Source organism: Hyaena hyaena, unplaced genomic scaffold (assembly GCF_003009895.1).
Source record: "Hyaena hyaena isolate Hyena2069 unplaced genomic scaffold, ASM300989v1 scaffold_383, whole genome shotgun sequence".
Classification (NCBI taxonomy): Eukaryota; Metazoa; Chordata; class Mammalia; order Carnivora; family Hyaenidae; genus Hyaena; species Hyaena hyaena.
Genome location: NW_024081014.1, coordinates 1,030,013 through 1,054,637, shown reverse-complemented (window position 1 = coordinate 1,054,637; position 24,625 = coordinate 1,030,013). Strand labels below are relative to the sequence as shown.

At 41.4% G+C, this 24,625-nt stretch overlaps 1 protein-coding gene across 2 annotated transcripts in view; it reads right to left on the bottom strand.

The window, feature by feature from the left end:
• AIFM1 (apoptosis inducing factor mitochondria associated 1) overlaps nucleotides 1-21,615 on the bottom strand; it is a 33,946-nt gene extending 12,331 nt beyond the window's left edge. Inside the window, exons 1-6 of one of the 2 annotated variants that reach the window (XM_039250774.1) lie at nucleotides 21,355-21,615; nucleotides 12,409-12,539; nucleotides 7,899-7,998; nucleotides 6,808-6,932; nucleotides 6,550-6,680; nucleotides 5,028-5,118 (exon numbers count right to left, since the gene is read on the bottom strand). In XM_039250774.1, coding sequence (XP_039106705.1) covers nucleotides 5,028-5,118; nucleotides 6,550-6,680; nucleotides 6,808-6,932; nucleotides 7,899-7,998; nucleotides 12,409-12,539; nucleotides 21,355-21,460 — 684 coding nt within the window. In that variant the 5' untranslated portion in view covers nucleotides 21,461-21,615. Of the gene's footprint in view, nucleotides 1-5,027; nucleotides 5,119-6,549; nucleotides 6,681-6,807; nucleotides 6,933-7,898; nucleotides 7,999-12,408; nucleotides 12,540-13,740; nucleotides 13,884-21,354 lie in introns of both variants that reach the window. The other variant, XM_039250773.1, reaches the window with a different exon arrangement.
• Between the last annotated feature and the right edge of the window lie 3,010 nt (nucleotides 21,616-24,625).

Below are 24,625 nucleotides of genomic sequence, written 5' to 3'. Positions count from 1 at the left end.
AAATGCATTAGGTTAAAACAGCTTTTTATTGAGACATAATTCACACAACATAAAATTTGCCATTTTAAAGTGTACAATTCAGTGGTTTTTAGTATATTCACAAGGTTGTGCAGCCATCACCACTATAATTACAGCTCATTTCCATCACTCCAAAAAGGAACCCTGTACCTCTGAGCCATCAGCCCAGTGAGAAGAATTAGTTCTTGACCTAAGGTGATGCTTAAGAAACCATTTCTAAGTAATCACTGGCACCACGGTTTCTGGTCCCCAGCCTCTTCTAGTGGTCACAGTTGCTTTTTTTTTTAAAGACTTTTTAAAATTTACTGTTTATTTTTAAGAAAGAGAGCGAGAGAGAGAGAGAGAGAGACAGAGAGAGAGCGCATGTGTGCAGGGGGGGGAGGAGAGAGAGAAGGAGAGAAGGAGAGAGAGAGACAGAGAGACAGAGACAGAGAGAGAGAGAGGATACAAAGTGGGCTATGCAGTGATAGCAGAAAGCTTGACGCAAGGCTTGAACCCATGGACCATGAGATCATGACCTGAGTCGAAGTTGGACGCTTAACTGACTGAAACATCCAGGCACTCCAAGTGGTCATAATCTTTTTTTTTTTAATATTTTTTTTAATTTATTTCTAGGAGAGAGAGAGAGAGAGAGAGACAGCGTGAAGAGGGGAGGGTCAGAGAGAGAGGGAGACACAGACTCCAAAATAGGCTCCAGGCTCTGAGCTGGCAGTCAGCACAGAGTCCGACGCGGGGCTCGAACCCACGAACCGCGAGATCATGACCTAAGCGAAAGTCGGACGCTTAACCGACTAAGCCACCCAGGCGCCCCCAAGTGGACATAATCTTAAGCAGCCAACATTAAAACAAATCCCTACAGTCCCAAAAGTCCCTGCCCAATTTGTGGAAGTGGAGAACACAGACAGACTTTTCTGTTTGGCTTTTTGGAAACCTTACTTCTTCATTAACAATGCTCCTACATCCTCAACATTTTTACAAGATGCTTTGTCTAACTTCTATCCTTCACTAAAACTCAGCTCTCCAGCCAAGGATACCTCACATGTAGAGACTGCTCATTTACCCACCCTCCTCATTACATGCAGGGCAGGTGTTGGCTGCTGCTGCTGCTTCCAGATTTTTTTTTTAAATGTTTATTTATTTCTAGGAGACAGAGAGAGAGACAGCGTGAGCAGGGGAGGGTCAGAGAGAGAGGGAGTCACAGACTGAAACAGGCTCCAGGCTCTGAGCTGGCAGTCAGCACAGAGCCCGACGCGGGGCTCGAACCCACGAACTGTGAGATCATGACCTAAGCGAAAGTCGGACACTTAACCGACTAAGCCACCCAGGCGCCCCTGCTGCTTCCAGATTCTTGTACCCCCATGCCGCTATGAGAAGCACCAACGTGTATCCTACCAATCACTCACTCCTATCCAGCCACCTCCTGGTCATTCCTCATTCACTGAAGATACTGGAATCTGGCTCATAACTTTTCCCCTGAGCCACATCCAGAATCCCAGCTCTTAAAGTTCTACCTCTACCTTGAATATCCTATTTTTTGGTCACAAATTTCCATTCTTCCAGCTTTTTCTCAGGCCCACTGTCATCTATACTTGCTTTTGATTTTCTCTGCTTACCCAGTGGGCTGATCTATTCCAACTAATCTGGGCCCATGGTAGATGACCCGAACTGTTCTCTTACTACCACCTCTAATTTCCTTGCACCCTACTCCTTCTTATGGTGAAGAGCTTGAGATATAGTCAGAGAGACTAGAGATCCAGTCTCTGCTCCACTCCTTACTAGCTGTGAGGCCATTCATTCAATACACATTTACTAAGCACCTACTATGTCAGGGACCATGCTTGGTGTTGGGGACACAACGGTGAGAAAAAGTTACCCTCCCTGCCTCCAGACTCCAGTAGCCAAGGCAGACAATTTAACAAACACTACATTCAAGATAAATGCTCTGATAAGGGCTGTACAGGTAGCTTTAGGGACATGTGACACACGCCCTCTGTTGAGCTTTTTGGAGGCAATAATGTAAACTGTGACTGGATGGGTGAGTAGCTGCTTTAGCCACCTTCGGTTTGTCCTTGGGTAAGGTCTCTCTTCAATTCAGCCCCCCTAAGTTAATGACTCAACCAGCACACTGCTCACCCTCAGATAACCAACCACCTGGTATCCTAGTTTATTTGCAAAAACAAGTGAAGCCATAGGATGTGATCTTGCTCAGGTTCCCATAAGTCTTCTCACCTCCCAACTCCCAAGTAAAAACTTGACTTCCTTCCTTCTAGCTTCTGGGATAAGGTGTCCTTTCTGAGCTGTTTCTGTGCCTGACCCCCATCCCCTATTAGTTATCATGCACCCCCCTTGTCTGCTGACATCTTAGGCCTTTGGCCCATTCACATGCTTAGGTCTGTCCCATCCTCAGAGCCCCACCTCTGACTCTGTGTCTTCCTCCACCACCTGTCCAACTGCCATCTCCCTTTTCTCATTTAAATTTTGAAGGAGTACTTTATCCTTTTTTCTAACTTCATGATGACATCTGAACCACTAAGTCTATGGCTCATCTTACAGTTCTTTTCCTACCAGACCGCTCTGCTGCAAGGAAGAGGATCAATCACATCCTTCTCCTTTAAAAAAAAAAAAAAAAGTTTATTGATTTATTTTGAGACATAGAGAGCACCCAGAGGGGAGGGGTGGGGGGGGAGAGGATCCCAGGCAGGCTCCATGCTGTCAGCGAAGAGCTTGACACGGGGCTTGAACCCACAAACTGTGAGATCATAACATGAGCCGAAATCAAGAGCTGGACGCTTAACTGAATGAGCCAACCAGGTGCCACCACATCCTCCTTCTTGAAACTCTCTCCAGTCTCACTTGGCACCTGGCCTGGGCTCTCCTCCTTTATCTTCTTTCCTAGTTTCCTTTGAGGGCTCTTCTTCAGTCTGCATCCACAAGGTTGGGATTCCCCAGGGTTCTACTCTTGCTGCACTCTCATTCTGACTGCAAAGTTCTCCACAGGAGGCCTCACCCACTCTCATGGTTTCAACCGCTACACATACATGGATGATACCCGAATCTCTATCTGAGCCCGGACCCCTCCTCTGAGTATCACAGTCACATATCCAACTGCCCACAGACATCTCTACACATATACGCCATTACACCTGTAACAGTCCAAAACTAAATTTTCCTTCTCCCTTAAACCAGGTCTTCGTCTTGTAACATCTCTCTCAGCTGGGGCTACACCACCACCTACCACACAAGCTGGAAATCGGAAAATCATCTTTGCCTCTTCCCTCTCCCTCACAGCCCACCTTCAGTCTATCACCATGGCGAGCAAGGGTGCCTTCTAAGCAGGTCTCAGTCTGCCTCCCACTATCTGTCACCTCTCTATAAGGAAGCAATATATTTAAAAAAAAAAAAAAAAAGGAAGCTCTAAAATGGTGTTATTAAGAGCTTGGGCTCTGCAATCAGACAGACCTGGGTTCAAATTCTGTCTCCACTACTTATTAGCTATATGATCTTGGGCAAGTTATTTGACATCTTTTTAATCTCAATCTCTTTCTCTATAAAATGACCAACAATAATACTACCTACCTGAGAAGATTATTATGACAAAATGAGACAATACTCATAAAGCATTTTAAAAATTGTGCTTACTGCTGCTACTGTTGCTGCTGCTTCATTATCACCATTACACCATCACTACCACTACTGCCCTAATTTGAGCTCCTTTTACCTCTTGCCTGGATTATTGCAATAGTCTTCAAAATGCTCTACCACTAGTCTTGTCCCCCTGAAATCCATCCTTTTCATAGCTAATACAGTGATTACTTAACATTTAATCTATTTTATATCCTTGACTAAAACTTAACAGCCCCCCCAGTGCCCACAGGATAAAGCTCAAGTTCTTCTACACAACAGAGTTGTCCATGATCGGGCTCCCATGTGATTTCTCAGTATCATCTCCTGCTGTTCTTTAACTTACACTTTCTGCTCTATCAGTAGCTGGCTGCTTGTTTCACTGCACCAAACATGCTGTTTCATACCCTTGAGCCTTTCCTTATGTTGTGTTTTACTTGAATCCTCTTCACTTACCACTAATCCAGTGAATCCTTCTTCATTACATAAAATTTCCCATTCTATAAGAGCTCCGCCTCCAGGGGGTTGTGGGAGGGGGGATGGGCTAAATGGGTAAGGGGTATTAAGGAACCTACTTCTGAAATCATTGTTGCACTATATGCTAACTAGCTTGGATGTAAATTAAAAAAAAAAAAAAGAGAGCTCCTTCTCCAGGAAGCCTTCCCTGAAACCACCATTATACTGGGCATGCTTCCCATTAATTATCAAAACACACTATGCCTATCTTTCTTACTCCAGATCTATGTGTTACGATTGTCTGTTCATGTTTCTGCCTAAATACTATTAGCCCCTGTAGGTCAAGGGCTGTGTGTTATTTATACACAGATACATACATAATGTCTTATTAACAACTTATCCATAAACCTATTCCACCTCTACTGCCTATGTCTCCTTATAGAAAAGTGGGCTTATCCCTATCAAAGGTCAATGCCTCCAGTAGTGCTCTGGATTCCATCTACTCTGGGCTTTCTCCTTCTGATAACCCTTTCCTCTCTACTGGAACTAGAGTAAATTATCTTACTATCTTGAATAATATACATTTGTCAATCTCTTGTCATCAGTAATCCCAAAGAAATGTTTGTGTAGAAAAACAGGAAAAAGAAGGAAGAGCAGAGGAGCAAATCAGAAGAGGGAACGGCTTCAGGGTCACTGTCTCCAATGGTTTGACTTGGGAAAGTTTAGCTGGGATGCTCTCTAGGCTTTGAGATTAGTGCTTTCCTCAGGAAGAAACACTAAGCAGAGAATACTGGCAATATTAAACCTAAAATGACTTGATCCTTTTTTGATGGACTACAATGGCAAGAGAGACGTAAATGGTAGTGGGCATACGAGTCACCATACTTGCTGCCCACATGGAACTTGACAAGGGAAGCAGCCTGCTAGCTCACCTTCTTCCCAGTGAGGACAGCCACGCCACCATTCTCAATGTGAGGCAGGTCCTGAGCAGAGACATAGAAAGAAGGTGGCTGGAAATAAATGCTGTACAAAGAGGAAGGGAAAAAATGTTATAAGCATCTGGAACTGCTATCAACTTCCTCCATAGCCTTAGTAAAATTGCTTTCATCATGAAAAACTTTTAGGAACATTTTTCAGAGTAAGTTTCCAAGACCACTAAATCTTGGTTGTGTCTTACACAGAGATATTTTATTTTCTAAGTTTATTTATTTATTTATTTATTTATTTAGAGAGCATGAGCGGGGAAGGGGCAGAGAGAGACGGAGAGAGAATCTCAAGCAGGCTCTGTGCTGCACAGAGTCAGACATGGGGCTCAAACTTGCAAACCGTGAGATCATGACCTGAGCTGAAATCAAGAGTCGGACACTTAACTTACTGAGTCACCCAAGCACCCTGTACACAGAGGTATTTTAGGGCAGCAGTTCTCAAGTGGGGGCAATTTTGCCTCCTCCAGGGCATTTGGCAATGTCTGGAGGCATTTTTGGCTGTAACAGCTTAGGGGGAGGGATGCCTCTGGTGTTTAGTGGGAGACGCCACAGATGCTATTAAACATCTTACAATGCACAAACCAGTCCCCACAGCAAAGAATTACCCAGCCGTAAATGCCAACAGTGCCAAGGCTGAGAAACGCTGCTCTGGATTTAGGCTCGTTTCAAAATTAGAGACAGGAAGACCACCCAAGGAACTTGTATTCACACATCCATAAAAATGAGTTGTCTAGAATGGCTGGTCACTGGACAGCTGTATCTAGCTCCTGAGAGGATTCTGTCTCAAATAGCAGACATTAGCTATGAGACATTAATGAAGGGGTGGCTAACATAACTGGCAGCACGCATCCTGCTTGAGGACAGAACATGATAATGGGGGTGACGGAGGTGGGTAGATTTGTAAAATTTAGCCTAGTATCAACAGGACCACTAATAAGAAAAAAATTGGAACCGAAAAACAGTGCTGGAATCAAGAGATCCATCGAGTCCCTTAGAAGGGAAAGGCTTCAGGACCTATATTTCCAAGTCTTTCATGCAAACATTTTAATAAAGAGGTTCTTCCTTACAGCATTCCCACAATTCTGAATGCCTGGTAGGGCATCAAAGAATATGCCAGAGACCAGTGTCTTTTCTTTTGCTTTTCTGGGAGATGCCTGGGATAGTGTAATGTAAGGAGGGACAACATGGGCCGAGCTGATCTTCACTGGAGAAGTCTAACAGAAAGGTCCCCTACTTCAGAGGCCAACACTACAGCTTTACTTGTTGGCAGATCCGGTGACAGAATCCAGGCCTCCTGCCACTGTATCCTGTTGCCTCTGAGCTGTGCCAAGCATGTACTACAGCAGACACTGGTGTGTGGCCACATCGTCTCTCCTATGCGCTGCACACAGTCTGTGCAAAATCCTGACCCATTCCCTGTGTTTAGCTGAAGTCGTTAGTCAGGCCCAGCTTACATAAGTGAACACACCTTCTCTCTTTTCCATTCCACTGTCTGAATCGCAGCGTCTTTGTGACATTTGGATCATCTGAAAACCACAGTTCTTTTGAAAGAGGAGGTCGCATGTATGGCAGCTCAGGATCTTCAGACACAATCAGTACCTTTAGGTATAAAATAATGAAACTTATCAGAGTTAGGTCATTTAAGAGGCAGATGCCAAAGTGTTCACAGGGGCTAAGTGCCTGCGGACCACGTCCTCTGCGCCAAGCAAGACAGTGTGCACCTCACCCTGGCCCCTGGATCCCGAGCCCGGATTGATCTGGCTGCAGCAAAGGCAGCAGTGCCTCCACCGATGAGAAGGAATGGAACGTGACTCGGTACCCTGACTTGAGGAACTGGTTCTCCTTCTGAAGCTGTAGACAACAGACCAGACAAGGTTAATTTTCTGAAAATCTCAGATGAGTCCTTGCCACTATTAAAAAAGAAAATCACCTTGCACTTGTTCCGACCCTTTACGTGAGGCTAGCAAAACACTGTATCTATGTTAATCTCGACAAACTTCACAGCCACCTGATAGGAGAGGAAAAGCAAGTATCTCTTTCACTTCGTAAGTGAAAAATAGCCCCCTAAAAGGTGAGTGACTTGGCCAATGTCATTCATTCATTAAGTCTGTCGGAAATAGAACCTAGCTTAAATGTCTAGCTATTGAAATATATATTAGAAAGCTTCTGCTCTTTCCATTCACTTCCTACTGACCAACAAGAAAATATCAAGTTCATTTTCAGCTTTTGTTAACAATAAAGGGGGGAAACTCAGCAGGTCAAGTGGGGATTATCATACAGTGTTCAGGAATAAGGAGATGTTGTTGAAGAAAGAGACGTAAATCGTCCACCCAGAGTTGTAGGGTTTATTAAAAGATTAAAACATTCCTCTCTGAAAACTCAAGCCAGTCATGGAGATGGAAGTGATGGCTAGGGCTATATGCTCTAGGGAAACAAATATATCTTTAACAAATAGAAAACTCCAAAGACTCTAACAGAGAACAAAACAGACCAAAATAATGTCCTCATCGAAAAAAAACGCCTTCATGTCTTTTCCAACAATTTTCCTCACCAAGCTTGCCTTTGTAATTTAAAGCTTGCCCTTTAAGAGTCTGATATAAAGAAAAACAACAAATCATAACCATCGTTAATGACTATGCTCAAACCCAAATTCCAGTCAATTACTTTAACAAATTATTCCCAAGTCTGGGGTAATTCCATAGTTTCTTGAAGCTAACCATCTCATACCATCGTCCTGTATAAGACATCTGCAAAGTACAGCACCCAAACTGTTTTTAACGTGCCCTTCACATATTGAGCCTCAAATGATATACTCACCAGGTGACGTGGCCATTTTATGCTTCTCTTCTGGTGTTAGCCCTAATCCTGACATTCTTTCATTATATCTTTTTTGGTCATCTTTTATAGTCTTGTAGGCCTGCAGATCCAAACATGGAGAAAATTTATTTCATCATAAAGCTAGCTCACACCATAAGTAATATCATTATCTTTCAATTAAATGAGAAGCTTTTGTCTACATGAAGTTCTTCTATTTTAAAATCATCAAGTCAAAATTATTTTCTCAAGAAAAAAAATGCTGAGTATGTATACACTTGGCCTAGAAAGAATACAGGTAAGCAGATGAAAATGTTCCAGTTTCAAATTTCCTTAGGCTCTGGGGTGCCTGAGTGGCTAAGTTTGTTGAGCATCCCGGCTTTTGACTTCAGCTCAGGTCATGATCTCACAGTTCATGGGTTCAAGCCCTGCATCAGGTTCTGTGCTTGCAGTGTGGGGCCTGCTTGGGATTCTCTCTCTCTCTCTCTCTCTCTCTCCTCTCTCTCTCTGCCCCTCCCCACTCACATGCACTCTCTCTCAAAATAAATAAATAAATGTAAAAAAATTTCCTTAGGCTCTATGTAAAGAATTTTCCTTATATTTAAGTCTGAAGGTATACCTAAAGAAAAAAAGAAAATCATTTCATACTAGAAGAATAAAATACTAACCTTTATAAAAGGAGTTTTGGACCATGCTGGATACTAGCTGTGAAACCAAGCTATATGGTTCTGGGTATGAAGCTGGGACATTAAGTTTTCCAGATAGATGTCCCAACTTTTGCTGGGTACTCAGATAATGCCCTGAAACATGGCTCCCCGTATCCTAGTCTTATAGAGTAACTCATCTTTCCCTCAATGGTCTCTCCTTTTTTTGACACTCAGGTATTTATCAAGGGTCAAACACCCTGCTTAATCACATATTTCAAATATACTATCTTTTCTAGCTGTTCAACTTGAAAAGTTCTTTAACATTATGACTAGTTTTTTTTTAAACATACAGCATCAGATTTTGCTGGAGATTTTTTATAACTGGCAAGAATGACTTATTTTAATTATAACACTTTCACTCTTTTGTACTCTACAGGCTCAACAAGACAGAAAGTTAAGTGATTTATGTCAACTGAAATCCTAGGTTATTAATTAATTGGAGGAGAAAGTAAGGGCAATCAGAAGAAGTGTCATAAAACATGTTCTAAGAATATTTCTATGATCCCTTAGGCCATTAGGCAATGGGCTGTAACGAGGAACCTAGACTCTGAGATCTGGATGTAACATTTATCAGCCTGGAAACATCTAACATATGATATGAATGGGTTAGAAAATTAAGTACTCTATGTTAAAAGAGAATAGGTAGTCCTTGAATTTGCCACTAGATTCATGAAATTAATAAGCTGAATTCAACTAACATTAATTTCAGGAAGAGAGTTTTTACCTTCCCCACACTTAAAAAGATATTTCTTTTAAGAAAGGGAATTTTACCTAAAAAAAATGGCTTAAGCCGGTCAACACGAGTGAAAAGAGAAACTGGAGTCATGCTCAGCAGAGAGAGACATCCAAAAATAGCCTAGGCTCTCTTACACCTCCTGATGGTTTCACACAAGAGGGAAAGAGCAGACCAAAAAATATCTTGAGGTTTAGTGGGGTTTGTCATATTTATATACACATATATTTATGGATCTAGCTTTTTAAGTAAATATCCTGATATAAAAATGTGTACAAATAATCTAAATAGAAATTTACTTTTCCCCCAAGTACTGCTGTATTCCTAGTTTGCACAGATTTGCAATTATTGTCATGAATTCATGAAGGGTTAAGAAAAACTACAAATTTGTGAAAAATATCACTGAAGACAACTCTTTTTAAGTTTATTTACTTACTGAGAGAGAAAGACAGCAAGCATGAGCAGGGAAGGGGCAGAGACAGAGGGAGAGAGAGAAAATCCCAAGCAGGCTCTGTGGTATTAGCATGGAGCTTAACTTCGGGCTTGATCCCACAAACCATGAGATCATGACCTGGGCCAAAAGTAAAAGATGCTTAAATGACTGAACTACCCAGGTGCCTCTGGTGCCTCTGCAGACAACTCTTCTGAACAGATTAATATGGCAGTGTTTATTTGCCTTAAAAGAAATTTGAAAGGAAAAAGGTCATTCTCTGGGGCAATATGATTTTACCAGTTGAACAACCAGTTGAACAAGTTGGGGAAAGGGCCCCAATACTAAATCTCATTAAATATTCTAAAGGCCACTTTAGCTCTGCTCACTGACTAGTAACATTACTGAGATTAGGAGACCTGCCTGTTATCCTAGAGAAAGTCACTAGAGCAGGAGGAGGAGGAATGCCCACATCCACGCCTATCAGGAGTTCCTACTTGCAGTCTAAGCGGAAGAAGTGCTATTCAAATCACTGCTTTTCAAACTGAGGTTGCATCCCATTACTGGACTGTACAATCAGTTCAGTAAGGTTCTAATCTGCATTACAGAAACAAATAGAAGAGAATAAAACCATCAGAGTATGTCATATCTACTAAGTATTTTTTTTTAATTTTTTAATGTTTTATTTATTTCTAGGAGAGAGAGAGACAGCGTGAGCAGGGGAGGGTCAGAGAGAGAGGGAGTCACAGACTGAAACAGGCTCCAGGCTCTGAGCTGGCAGTCAGCACAGAGCCCGACGCGGGGCTCGAACCCACGAACCGCGAGATCATGACCCAAGCGAAAGTCGGACGCTTAACCGACTAAGCCACCCAGGCGCCCCTACTAAGTATTATTTTGAATTTTCCTTGAATTTTACGTATTTATAGTTACATAATGGGTTGCAAGATAAAATGTATTTCTTTCTGTGGATCATGGTAAAAAAAATGTAAAAATGACTGGTTTAAAGTACAGACCCCAAATATTTCAGAAAAGTTTTCCTTGTTCTTAGTTCTGTCCCCATATTTCTGGAGGCTGGAGTTGGGGGAAGGGAAGGAGCTCCCAACTCAGGAGTTACTACAGTAGTATTTGTACTTAAATCAGAACATTTCCTCATGTGCGAGAAAAAAATTATGAAGGAATGCCATTGTCGACTGAATGTCTATGTCCTTCTCAAATTCCTATGTTGAAGCCCTAACTCCCAATGTGATGTTATTTGGAGATAGGACATTTGGGAGGTGATAAAGGTGAAATAAGGGCATGGCCTTAATCTGACAGGGCCGGTGCCCGTATAAGAAGAATAAGAAACTTCAGAGCTCACGCACTCACTCTCTTGCTCTCTCTGGGCTATTTTGTTATAGCAGCCAGAGAAGACTCATACAAACACTAAATAACTTATAGTTATATCTCATCAAATCTTAACTCCAATTTTAAGTTAACAGTTCTTGTGAGACTAAGACCAGTTTCAGAGGATAAAAATCTAAGCTACCTCAGATCACATTTTAAATAATTTAAAACCTAATATAAAACCTTACAGAACAGTTTAATAACAGTTGTAGGTAGACAAAAGCTTATCATTTAACCTGAAAGCACTATAATAGAGTAGCTTTACTATTACCAGTGTTGGATAAACACAGAGGGCAATGAGGCATTTAAGTGAATGGCTTGAGAGAAACTTGTGCTTCGTAGATATTTCCAAGGCGGGAGAAACCAACAGTCACTGGTCCCTGTCTTGTGGCCTGGCATCAAGAGGTTTGCCTGGCCAGCTCTGTGAAGGCCATCCAACTCTGGTACAGCAACATAAACCAGAGGCTTAAAAGGTTTCAGCTGTTACAAACATATCAGGTGCAAACACTTTAAATCCAGTTTTGAATGAATGAGGTGGAACTGATGGCAAATGCTGAGAGCTAGGAAATGGAAAAGGTAAGGCTCAGAGAGTAGTATCTCAATTATGAATGAGAGGCATTTATGAAAGCAGTCTACACGAATGTGTTAGCTCGTACCACTTCGGCCACTAGTTTGACCAAATTATAGATTACAAAAGGGACACTGCCAAATGAATTTACTTTGAAATAGAGGCTGGGGGTGGGGGGGGAGAATACTGTAATTCAGTGGCTTTTTTGGACCTCCTCAGAAGCATTCAATAAAATGCCTTTTCACAATAAAAGATAGGCTGATCATTTCTGACAAAACACAAAAATTACGTTTTACCTAAAATGATCTAAACGGATGGTATTCAAATTCCTTTTGTTTGCTTATTCAATGTTTACTCTTTGAGACTATCTTGTTAGGTCTGCAGCACTAAAGCACAATATAATTTAGCATCTTAAAAAAGAATTATGAACTTGGCAAAAGTTTCAAATACAGGATTAATGAGAAGGATCTATAATAACTATTAAATGTATGATAGCTTTAGATACATCTGGTAGGGCTTCAACAGTTTGAAAGATAAGATCTGAGGGCTCCCTAGTGACTGACAATGTCCCTTTGATAAATACCTAGAAAGCACATGCTGTGAATATTTCACTGTCTAATGGATCAAGTTTTCATTAGTGCCATGGTCTCACCCACCCTACCCCGAAATATATTTTAGTGTAAGCATCTTACATAATAAACTCCTGCCCCAGTGACTGTCGCTCCTACAATTAAGAAGTATACTAGGCTTCTGCCATCTTTCACAGGAGCACCTGTAGACGCTAGTGATCTAGAAGGGGATCCTAGGTGATGACACTGCACAACTGTAGGTAAAGATAGGGCCAAGAAAGAAACAAAAGGAAATAGAGAAAGCACTAAGTATTAATGAAGAAACATTCAACACAAAGGCAGGGAAGCATTTTTGGTTACCCTGTGCTAAAAAAGAAAAAAAAATGTGGCTCCAGGACTGGAGGAGACTGTGTCCTTCCTCAAAGTCTGTTATCAGACAGAGCTCACCTACTTCTTATTCTGAGTCGATTCACAGCTGGCAAAAACTGTCTATTGGTGCATTTGGGAGTCAGGTCAGTCAATCTAGGTAACTTCAAGTAATTTTCATCGCCCCCCCCCCTTTTTTTTAATAACCTAGTGACCAAGGAACAACGATAATTTCACTCTTACCAGTATGGAAAGAACTAAAACCATAATGGGATCCAACCATTTGCTCCTGGTGAGTGAAGCAAACAGCTTTCTTCAATCAAGGGTGTTACTAGGTGTTATCTAAGTTGGTTCACTCAACCTTATGTGATCCAACTTTAGAATGATCTGCTTAGTCACAGTAAACCCTGCCAAGTTTTAAAAAAAAAAACACCTACAGAAGAATTCCTCTGTGACCAACTAAGCTGATCAGAGTTCATTTAAGGAGATAGAATTGTGTTAATACTACATAGCATTTAAAAACATATTTCTCACCTCACGCAAATTCCATTAAAAAACTGGAGATACTATACTAGGCCTACTTCTATAATAGAGTCTTTGGGTGAGATTCAGGGATAGTTTTCCTTTTAGAAATGCTTAATAGTTTGTATTGAAAGCTGTTGTTGTTGTTTTTTAATGTTTGTCCCAAGCTGAGGGAAACACTGAATATGTGGCAAATGGGTCAAAATAAAATATTGTGCTAAGGAGCTGCAATGAGTTCTGACCTATTCACAGGTTAGTGTGTCATATCCAAGAGAAAAGGTACAATTTTGTGGATTAGTCAAATCTAAGAAAATGCAGTGTCTTTCAAGTAACGAGTAAAAAGGCAAGTGAAAAGAGCAAAGCTAGTCAACATGAGATTAAATTTCAGTCATTCCCACGTTGGCTTTCACAGGATGTTAGACAGTAGGCACTTTAAGGAAGGCTTTTTGGAAACTTTTCCCAAAGGAGAAAGGGGAGTTAGTTGCAGAAGTGTTAAAGCAGGGGAGTATTCACTCTACTAATGGGAGCTGTCTGGCAGCTTCTTTCACAAGCTGCTTTTCTACTTACATATGCACCAGCTCCTATTGTTGATAAGCCCACCATAAGGACTAATACAGAATTATCGATTTTGCCCCCTGATGCACCAGAGCTAGCCATTTGTCTTGTCATCTGGAGTTCTAGAGGAACATGCCATCGCTGGAGCAAGTTGCCTGAGGAACACAATTCATTAAGACACACACACACATACAAAAATAAAATAGTTAATACACATTTATGACTACAGGTCAATGCACTGTACAAGTAAAGACTTACTGCCCATTGGGCTGCGTGAGGTTACTGTTCAATGACCAAGAAAAAAATAATCAAAACTGTACGAATACTACAGATATCAGAATCCTCTAACTTAAATTGTTGGAGAGTTTAAGAGTATAATTGAATGCTGCCCAGGGAAGAAATTTACAGCTTCCAGAAAAGATAATGAAAAACAAATGGGCAGTTCATCAAACATTTCTCTCTTCACATCCTCTTCACAAATGAAGTGAACACACAGAGGTGACTGAATAGATACAAATGTGAACTACAGGCTACCTGGGATATTCATTAGAACCACCACTTATGGAATAATTTAAATGGCTGGCTCGAACCCCGCACAAAATAAGAAAACCCCACAACACAATCTAACCAGGACACAGTTCTGTCTTTCATGAAAGGTAATGTGTCCTGGAAGATGGAAATGTTAAAGGACAAAATAAGAAAAAAAAATTAAGTGGATTTATCTTCCCCAAAGAACTAAATAACTTCAGAATATAAAATATTTTCTACAATGATGAAATTTAAAACATCCATCAACTATTTGGCTCTTAGTCCTCCAAAATAATATAAATATTATGTTGGTGTAAAACTCTGTATATCTGTGTAATTATCTGAAGAATATAACAACTCTCATATATGGAAATGAAGGAAGTCTCAGAACCCTCTCTGCTTGTGATACTCCTCATGCTGACTACTGACCTAGAACAGGGGGTTGGAAACTTTTTCTGTAAAGGACCAGATTGTAAATATTTTCATCTTTGCAGACCACACAGTCTCTGCTGATGTTGCACAAAAGCAGCCAGACAAGATATAAATGAATGGGTATGGCTGTTTTCTAATAAAACTTTATGGGCACTAAAATGTGAATCTTAAATAATTTTCATATGTCACAAAATAGTATATTTTTTATTTTTTTCAGCCATTTCAAAAATGTAAAAACCAATCTTGGCTCAAGGGGCATGCCTACAAAAGTTTGTGGGTTTGGCCTGTGGGCTGCCATTTGGTGATCCCGATCTAGGGCAGTGGTTCTAAAGCTTGAGCATGCATCAGAATCCTCTGGAGGGCTTGTCAAAACACAGACGACCAGACTCACCCCCAGAGTTTCTGAGTCTGGAGATCTAGAATGGGGACTCAAGAATTTTCATTTCTAACAGGTTCCTAGGTGATGCTTATGCTGCTGGCCTGCACTCTGAGAACCAATGGTCTAGAGGCATATAGATCTGACCAGGCTTTGAAGGACAAACAGAATGGACACTGGTTGTAGCATTTCACATCAGAAATACGGAGCTTTCCTCCTTGCTTCCACAATTTCAGGGCACAGAAAGTAAAAACAGGTCCAAACCAGGTCTCCAGTCTCTTACCTGAAATCCTTGGGAAGATTTGTATTCCAGAACTCAGAATTGTTTGGTTTTAAGTATATAATACAGATACCATACCATAAATAACACTCAGCACAGGAAGGGGCAGCAACCCACAGTCACACACATTAATGTTTCCATGACAAACTTCACTGAGTGGGATGAACAAAAGATTATAAATAGGCTTTCTCTCCAGTTCAGGTCAGATTTCACTGACAAATGAGTTACAAAAACCTGATTTTTTTGAGTCCTATTTTGATTTCTGAATTACAGATAAGAGACTATAAACCCACACCTTTAGAAGTAAAAATGTATTTTTCTTTACTGTTTTTATTTCTTACCTGCTTTAGAATCCTTCATCGCCATATGAAATAAAATGGTTTATATTTGGAAATAACAAATCATGAAAATAAAAACATGCAGGGGTGGAGAAGCTTATCTCAGTCTGGGCAAGCTTTTGAATTTCAGAAACCCATAGAATGATTGAGCACCAAGCAGAAACTGACAACTCTCAGAGCTTAGAAAATGAAACTGGGTAGAAAAAGTTCCACATGGTTTCGTTCAACAAATTTAGTTGTGTTCCCCACCTCCACCCCTGAGTTTATTTATTGAAAATAAGTGACTTTAAAAAAAATTCTGCTGATTATTCCTCTAGAAAATCCTAAATCCAGATACAACAAGTTCGTTTTAAGGTAATACCAGAGTTTATTCTGTTTTTGCTAGCTTTTCACAAACTGATAAAACTAAGAGTGTAGATTTGGGAGAGTTTAGCAGTTTTTGACTTGATTTGCCAAAAAAAAAAGACACTTAAAAGTAAATTGAGTTTTTAAAAAGTCAATTGGTTAACATTTAAACTACTGCCTGAAAATAAATGTAATACACTATTCATAAACCACAGTTTTACATACCTACCAACTGATTTTAATTTTGTAAGAGGTGCTAAGTATTGGATGGATGTTTATGTTCCGCTACCCCCAGTCTTTTATCCACAAGTTACTCCTACACCTCTCCCCCACAGCTTCAAAATTTTGGAAAATTTTACATCATGACTAAACATGTCTTTTCACCTGTCTTGCTAAAGTGGGAAGCCAACTTACTCCTTGACTTCTCATTACAGCACCAGTCTGAGACTTTCTGCAATCAGACCATACAGAGAGGTAGCACTTCCTTCCTCATACTTGGGATTCAATTTTTTTATCTGATACATTTATATTATGATTGCCATTGTAGCAGTAATTAGCACCTCTATCACATAATTTCATTTCTTTTTAGTGTTTGGAATAATTAAGATCTAGTCTCTTAGCAAGTCTGATTATAATACAATATTGTTGTATATATTCACTATATTGTTCAAAGATTCTATTACTGGGGACACCTGGGTGGCTTAGTCAGTTAAGTGTCCGACTTCAGCTCAGGTCATGATCTCATGTTCGTGAGTGCAAGCCCCGCATCGGACTCTGTGCTGACAGCTCAGAGCCTGGAGCCTGATTGGGATTCTGTGTCTCCCTCTCTCTCTGCCCCTCCCCCACTCGCTCGCGCTCTAGCTCTCTCTCTCTCTCTCAAAAATAAATAAACATTAAAAAAAGAACTCAAGGGGCGCCTGGGTAGCTCAGTTGGTTAAGCGTCCGACTTCGGCTCAGGTCATGATCTCACGGTTCATGGGTTTGAGCCCTGTGTCCGGCTCTGTGCTGACAGCTAACTCAGAGCCTGGAGCCTGCTTCAGATTCTGTGTCTCCCTCTCTCTCTGACCCTCCCCTGCTCATGCTGTCTCTATCTTGCTCTCAAAAATAAATAAAACATTAAAAAAAAACCTCTTAAAAAAGGACTCAATTCTTGAATTGTTGTTACAATTGTATTTAGTGCCTAACACATAGTAGGCTTTTGGTCAATAAATATTTGTTATATTAATGAAGGAAAAAAGGAAACAAATTCCTTCCAATTCTATGGTAAGAACTGAGCAATTTGAGGAATTAAAAAAAAAATTTTAATGTTTTATTTATTTCTGAGAGAGAGAGAGAGAGAGAGAGCGTGAGCAGGGAAGGGTCAGAGAGGGAGGGAGACACCGAATCCGAAGCAGGTTCCAGGCTCTGAGTTAGCCATCAGCACAGAGCCTGACACGGGGCTTGAGCCCACGAACCGATAGATCATGACCTGAGCCGGAAGTCGAATGCTTAACCGACTGAGCCACCCAGGTGCCCCCAATTTGAGGAATTCTTTGCAAATAAGTTTTAGCCAGATCTGAACATAGAGAAAGGGAAGGAAAAATCAGATAAAAACAGAGAAGGTGGCAAACCATGAGAGACTTAATTCAGAGAATTAAGGGTTGTTGGAGGGGATGTGGGTGGAGTTGGCTAAGTGGGTGATGGGCATTAAGGAGGACACTTGTTGAGACGAGCACTGGGTCTTTTATGTAAGTGATGAATCACTGGGTTCTACTGAAACCAGTACTACACTGTATGTTTACTGACTTGAAATTAAATAAATAATTAAAAAAATTTTTTTAAATAGTTTATTGTCAAGTTGGTTTTCATATAACACCCAGTGCTCATCCGCACAAGTGCCCTCCTCCATGCCCATCACCCCCCTTCCCCTGAGAACAAACTGAGGGCTGATGGGTAAATAAATAAATTTTTAAAAATAATGATAATAATAAATTAGTAAGCTCTTAGTAACTACAGACTAGCATTAGAATAGTACTTAAATTGGCAAGTTCATTTCTGTAGATTTCATAATCTCTTGTTTTTCCATACTCCCAGAAAGTCTTTTCTAGAAATACATCCACACAATTGAGGCACCTAGGAATCTCAAATAATTAACAGGTCCATGTGCTCTTGAGTCTTATTTTCTGAATCTTAAACTGATTTTTTGACATGGATAAAACACAAGATAGGACAAGCCCACGTAGTCTGTCTACTGTAGCTAGGTATCTCTTTATAAGGAATGCAACAGCTATTTCCCTTTATCAGCTCCCCCCATTTCTTTAGCATCAACCCTTGCTGTTATTTTAGAAGAATCATAGTAGTAATAACTACAGTGCGGTGTGAACCACCCTGAAGAAAGGCACCAGAGGAAAAGTGATTTACAGGACAAAAAAGGAAATCTACCTTTCTCTACAAAGTTAAAGTCCTTCACAGTACGAGGGCTCAGCCACTGAGAATTTACCACGTGCCAGATGCTGTACAAAGCGCTGAGGACACAAAAATAAACAGTACATAATCCCTGGCCTCAGTTAGTGCGTAGTATAGGAGGGACAGTGGCTGCCACTATTCTAAGTATCAGAAAATGGGATTAATACAAATCATAAGAGACTCAAAGTTGCTCAGTCTTTAAGCTGTTTAAGCCTTAAAACAGTACTTCGCAAATTCACCTGATCATAAGAATTACCTCAAGAGGCCTGTTAAAATATAAATTTCCAGGGCTCTCTCCAGGACATTCTCATTCAGTAGGTGAAGAGTCAGCCCTTCTTGATTTACAGGACCAGGCAGCTTTTGAAAACATGACCTAGAAAAAAGTTACAATATCCAGCAACTCCCTTAAAATGTTAGAAAATGCCTAGAAAATGTAACTTATTAACTGGATGCAGAAAACGCTGACTTGCCAAATATTTTCTTGTAGAAAGCTCTGCCTCAGCAGAAATAGTGGGGAAGGGCTCATCTTCTGGGCTTCGGGAAAAAAAAAAAAGTGTAATTTGGCAGTTCCCAGGAATTCTGGTTCCTTGCCCACAAGGAGTCTAGTTTCTTTTTTAAGGAGGAGAGAAGGCTTCTGATTAGAGAAAAATGTTCAAACATATGACCCTCAGGTCAGGGGTCAGTGATCAGTTTAATCACATGGGCAACACAATGTTTGGTCACCAAATAAAATACTACAGAACAGAAAATATCCATTACCTAATCTATCTGCTCCTCAGTGCTGAATGCAGACATAAAGTAGTCACCATTAATTGCCTTCAATCATTTCTGGAAAGTGGCAGGGCATCCAAATAAAGTAAATAAATAACAGCAATTATGGTTTTAAGGAAAAAGGCAAGATATAATGAAAATGAACCTGACAATGGTGACAGCTGTGGATGAGATCATTTCAAGGTGGGTTTAAAGTTTGCTAACATCCTGACGAAGAAATGGGGGTGGGAATATAAAAGGAAAAAAAGGAAATTGGCATATAAACAAAGAGCACCTTTTCTCCACCCCTGCAAAAACATAGTAGTAGCAGATGCTACTACTTGAAAAATAAATCAGATTATAAGCAATTCATAATCAAGCTAACAAAACAGGGTTAATTCCTAAAATTCTGAAATTGTAACCCCACCCCACCCATTTCTAAAGGTATATGACGTTGTACTCTGGTGCTTGGCCAAAGGACAAAGAATAAGTGTATACAAAGAGATGGATGGATATGTCAAGAAGTCAGGTCATATCGTACAGCAGACTGCCTTCAAACAAAATCATGCAATGGAAAAATGTTTGTATTTTTCAGTAGTTCTAACATCACCAACCACCTTCAAATATCTAATAAATCAGTTTAACTTTGCAAATCCATATTTATTTAATGAGAAATTTTGGTCAGGCTTCAGAGTACTGGTAAAAATTGTGAGTGTTAAGCAAAATAAGTACACAGAATTTGAAAGGCTAGTGTGGATGAAAATCTTCAGCTTACAAAAGTTTCTGTGTAAATTTCTGTATAGCTTATATAGAGCACTATCATTTCAATGCATAAAATCCATACAGATAACACCATAGATGGGATATCAGTTTAAAATCTAAAACAGAAGTTTTTAAGTTCCAAGAGCAATATGTTTTAGGATGTGTTGTCAGATACACCCATTAGGAAACGTTTTCTTGAGGCATAGCAACTGGAAAAACTTCAAATGCACATTTGCAAAGACTAACCACCTAAGGGAAATATTTTCCACATTTTATTTCTAAAGCACCCAGAAAGTGGTTCCTCACTGGAAAGGCGTCGAGGATAACTTCTGACATTGCAAATGTGAATGTCCCCAGGCGATCATTCAAAAACAGGTTTTTAAAAAGCCAGCACCTCCTACAGGTGGATAATTCATTATCCCCATTAAGTTCTGCAGGTTGAAAATGAGCAAGCACAAGACATGCTCAACTAAATACATGGATATCTCATGCAAGGTGGGCTAAAGGGGAATCAGATGAATTCTTAATCTTTTGAGGTCAAATTTAGGAAGCAGTGTGGAGTTGTGGCAAGTAGATTAGGGGCCTAGAGACCAGCAAACTATCCTTTGCTCTACCTATTCATTAGGTATGTGACCTTGGGCAAATAATTTCACCTCTCTGTGTCTCGGTTTATTATCTATAAAACGAGTGGGTGGAACTTTACCACAAAATGCCTTCCAGCTCTAAAATTTGGGGAAACAACTTCACGGAGGACAAATACAATGTGCCCTGCAGACTGTTTCTTTGAAGCATTAAAGACCACCAAGAATTACATGGGCCAGACATCTCAAATTAATTCTGGGCCAACTCTCCTGGTGTCCAGCCCACAACCGACCAACTACTTGAACTGCACGGTTTCTGTTTCACAGGGCACTCAAATCTATGGGTGTCATCTGGAGTTTGGAAAGCAGAGCAGGTAATATCGTCATTTACCGAAGGAACCAAGGCATCGGGCTTAAACGTCTTGTTTCAAGTCTCACAATCGGTAAATGACAAAGTCTACTTGACCTCATTGCTCTAAAAAGGCGGACTGGGGGTGGCCAGGAGGTGGCACTGGACAAGACGAGATAGCTGTTGTGTTACCCTTGAATAGCAAACCCTCCTAGGAAAAGGCCTCAAGCCGACTACTTGGTTCAAAGCCCCTGAAGGTCAGGTCGGCACGGTTTGTGAAACTCATGGTTTGGATCCCGCCAATTCAGAATCCACGCGGCTGTGAGTGGGTTAAGTTTTCCCCGGGGAGGAGGCAGGGGGAGGGCTGCGAGGCACAGGGAGCCTATGGAACCCTGGCCCTTGGTCTGCGAGGTCGGGGTTGCCCGGGATGGGTCAGTCACCTGGGAGCCGGTTCCGCTGCCTCGGGCCTCGGACGCACACTGTCCGCACCAAGGGCGCCAGCTTCTGCTTGAAAGCACCTGCTGCCAGGCTTCCACACCGGAACATTTCGGCGACCGCTACTCCGGATCTCCTCCTCTCCTTTCTTCTCACGGACCGACAGACGCGTCAAACACCGTGGGCCCGAGCCCGTTCCCCCCGGCTCCCTTCACACGCACTCCACGCAGACTCCTCCTCCCAGCTCCGGGAGGGTATTGGACGGTTTGGCCGGCCAGCTAAAGCTGGGGAAGGGGAAGCGCGACTGGAGGCCTACTGCGCAGGCCTAGTACTCAGCGGCGCATTGCGATTGGCTCGCACGGTGAGATATTTGCGCATGCGCCTAGCTGCCCGCACTATTGCAAAGACTCCGGCCGGAGGTTTTTGCATGTTTCCACGGGATGGTGGTAATGCGTTCAGCCGATCGAGTTTGGAAAACTGTCTAAGGAGGGAGCTGTGGGGCCGTTTTGCCTGGCGGTTGTGGCCTGTGCTGCTACCGTGGACATAGCACCGCATTTTGTTCTGTTTTAGGCTGCCAGCTACTAGGTACTAAACCTTCCGGATTAGCTGGCTGTATTCCACTTCCAGTTTTTCCATAGGTCCGAACCAGAGCACCTGGCTTCCCAGATTCGGAGTGGACTTCCGTATTTTACAAATTGCTGACACTTTCCCACCCAATCCCTTTTTCTGCAAGTAATCATTCCGTGCTCTCTTTCACCATTTCGTTCTTATATTGTGGGATTGTATGTCCTAGTTGCTGTACCAGGTACTGCGGATAGTCTCTTTTTATGACTTTTGTGCTTGAGAGCACGGATGCTGGCAAAAAGAGTTCGTGATTCACAGAGAAATCCTAAGCAGGACTTTAGAGTTGTGGGAGGAGTAGGGTGAGGGGTTGAGTGTAAATAGGTGTTTTGACTCCCCCAAATGTAAGCTAAATTGGAAATAAATATTTGACTTTATGCAAAACATAAACGTGCCTTTTCCAAAGTTTGGGGTTACTTAATTATTTAGCAAGGATTTAATGAATACTTGCCACTTGGACTGTACTACCAAAGGGGCTCCAGGGCATGTAGAAAAGTATAAAGTGGTCACTAGTTAGGGAGATGACATATACTATCCTTTAATTACCATTCAGGTAATAAAGAATGACATATACTATCATTTAATTATCATTTAGGTAATAATGACTAATTCAGAACCAGAGCCAGGGAAAGTGTATGGGCTGGAGTAGCTAAGGAAGGACTTCATGCAAATGGTTCTTGAAGTGTGTCTGGAAGGGTGAGTAGTAAAATTCAAATAGTGGAGGAAGAGGAATATTTCAAATGATTAATGCATTGGGACCAAAGGTAGTATTTTTAGTGGTTTAGCACTCCTTGACTTTGGATCCAGTATTCCTCAAGGTTGAATCTTGGCTCTACCACTTGGGCAAGTCACTTAACTGTGCCTCACTCTCCTCATCTACCAATCTCATAGGATTGTTGCTTCAAAGATTAAATGAACTAATATTTGTAAAGTATTTTAAAGGAAGCACCATGCTGTTTAAAAGGGTCAGAGGTACAGTAATAGCACTGCTAGGAATTTACCCAAGGGATACAGGAGTGCTGATGCATAGGGGCACATGTACCCCAAAGTTCATAGCAGCACTTTTAACAATAGCCAAATCATGGAAAGAGCCTAAATGTCCATCAACTGACGAATGGATCAAGAAGATGTGGTTTATATATACAATGGAATACTATATGGCAATGAGAAAGAATGAAATCTGGCCATTTGTAGCAACATGGATGGAACGCGAGGGTGTTATGCTGAGCAAAATCAATCAGGCAGAGAAAGACCAATGCCATATGTTTTCACTCATATGTGGAACAGGAGAAACTTAACAGAGGACCACAGGGGAAGGGAAGGGGAAAAATAGTTAAGGAGAGGGAGGGAGGCAAACCACAAGAGACTCTTAAATACTGAGAACAAATTGAGGGCTGATGGAGGGTGGATGGGAGGGGGAAATGGGTGATGGGCATGGAGGAGGGCACTTGTTGGGATGAACACTGGGTGTTATATGGAAAGCAACTTGACAATAAACTATATTTTTTAAAAGGTCACAGGTATAAAACAAACTCACCATATTTTGAGGGGACAAAGGGAGCAAATACCTACTAGGCAGTAGATAAGGACAGGCTAATATGATGGGGCCAGATGTGACCTGGCAAGAGGTTGGCCCTAATCTTGTACGTGATGAAGTTATTTATTATTATTATTATTATTATTATTAATTATTATTTTAGAGAGACAACAAGGGAGAGAGGCAGAGAGAGAGAGGGAGAGAGAGAATACCTTAAGCAGGCTCCATGCTCAGTGTGGAGCCTGACATGGGGGCTTGATTCCACAACCTTAGGATCATGACCTGAGCTGAAAGCAAGAGTTGGATGCTTCAACCAACTGAGCCACCTAGGCACCCCTAGAGTGAGAGAGAGAATCCATTTTTTTTTTTAGATGTGAATTCATTGAGAGACAGGGCGACTGGGAAGGAGAGAGGGAGACAGAGTATGAAGCAGGCTCCAGGCTCTGAGCTGTCAGTACAGAGCCTGATGCAGGGCTCAAACTCATGAGACTTAACCGACTGAGCCATCCAGGAGCCCTGAGAGAGAGAATCTTAGGCAGGTTCCACACTCAGCTCAGTGCCCGATGCAGGGCTCAATCCCACAAGTCTGGGATCATGATCTGAACTGAAATAAAAAATTGGATGCTCAACCAACTGAACCACCTAGATGGCCCTATTGTTTTTAGTGGAATAGGGATACAGAAAAAATTACAAAGCCCTCATTTTAGGAAGTTTAACCCTGGAAGCAATGTTAATTGGGGGAAAATAATCCTGGGTTCCCTTACTCATTAAAAATAATTTTCAGGGGCGTCTGGGTGGCTTAGTCGGTTGAGCGTCCGACTTTCGCTTAGGTCATGATCTCGCGGTTCGTGGGTTCGAGCCCCGCGTCGGGCTCTGTGCTGACTGCCAGCTCAGAGCCTGGAGCCTGTTTCAGCCTGTGACTCCCTCTCTCTCTGACCCTCCCCTGCTCACGCTCTCTCTCTCTCTCCTACATATAAATAAAACATTAAAAAATTTTAAAAAAAATACAGCTGGGTATATTTGGAAGTCAATCATTTAATAATGCACAACTAACACAAAGAAAAGGTGCTGTATGGCACATTTATTTTCGCAATAGGTGCAATGAGGTACTGAAAAAA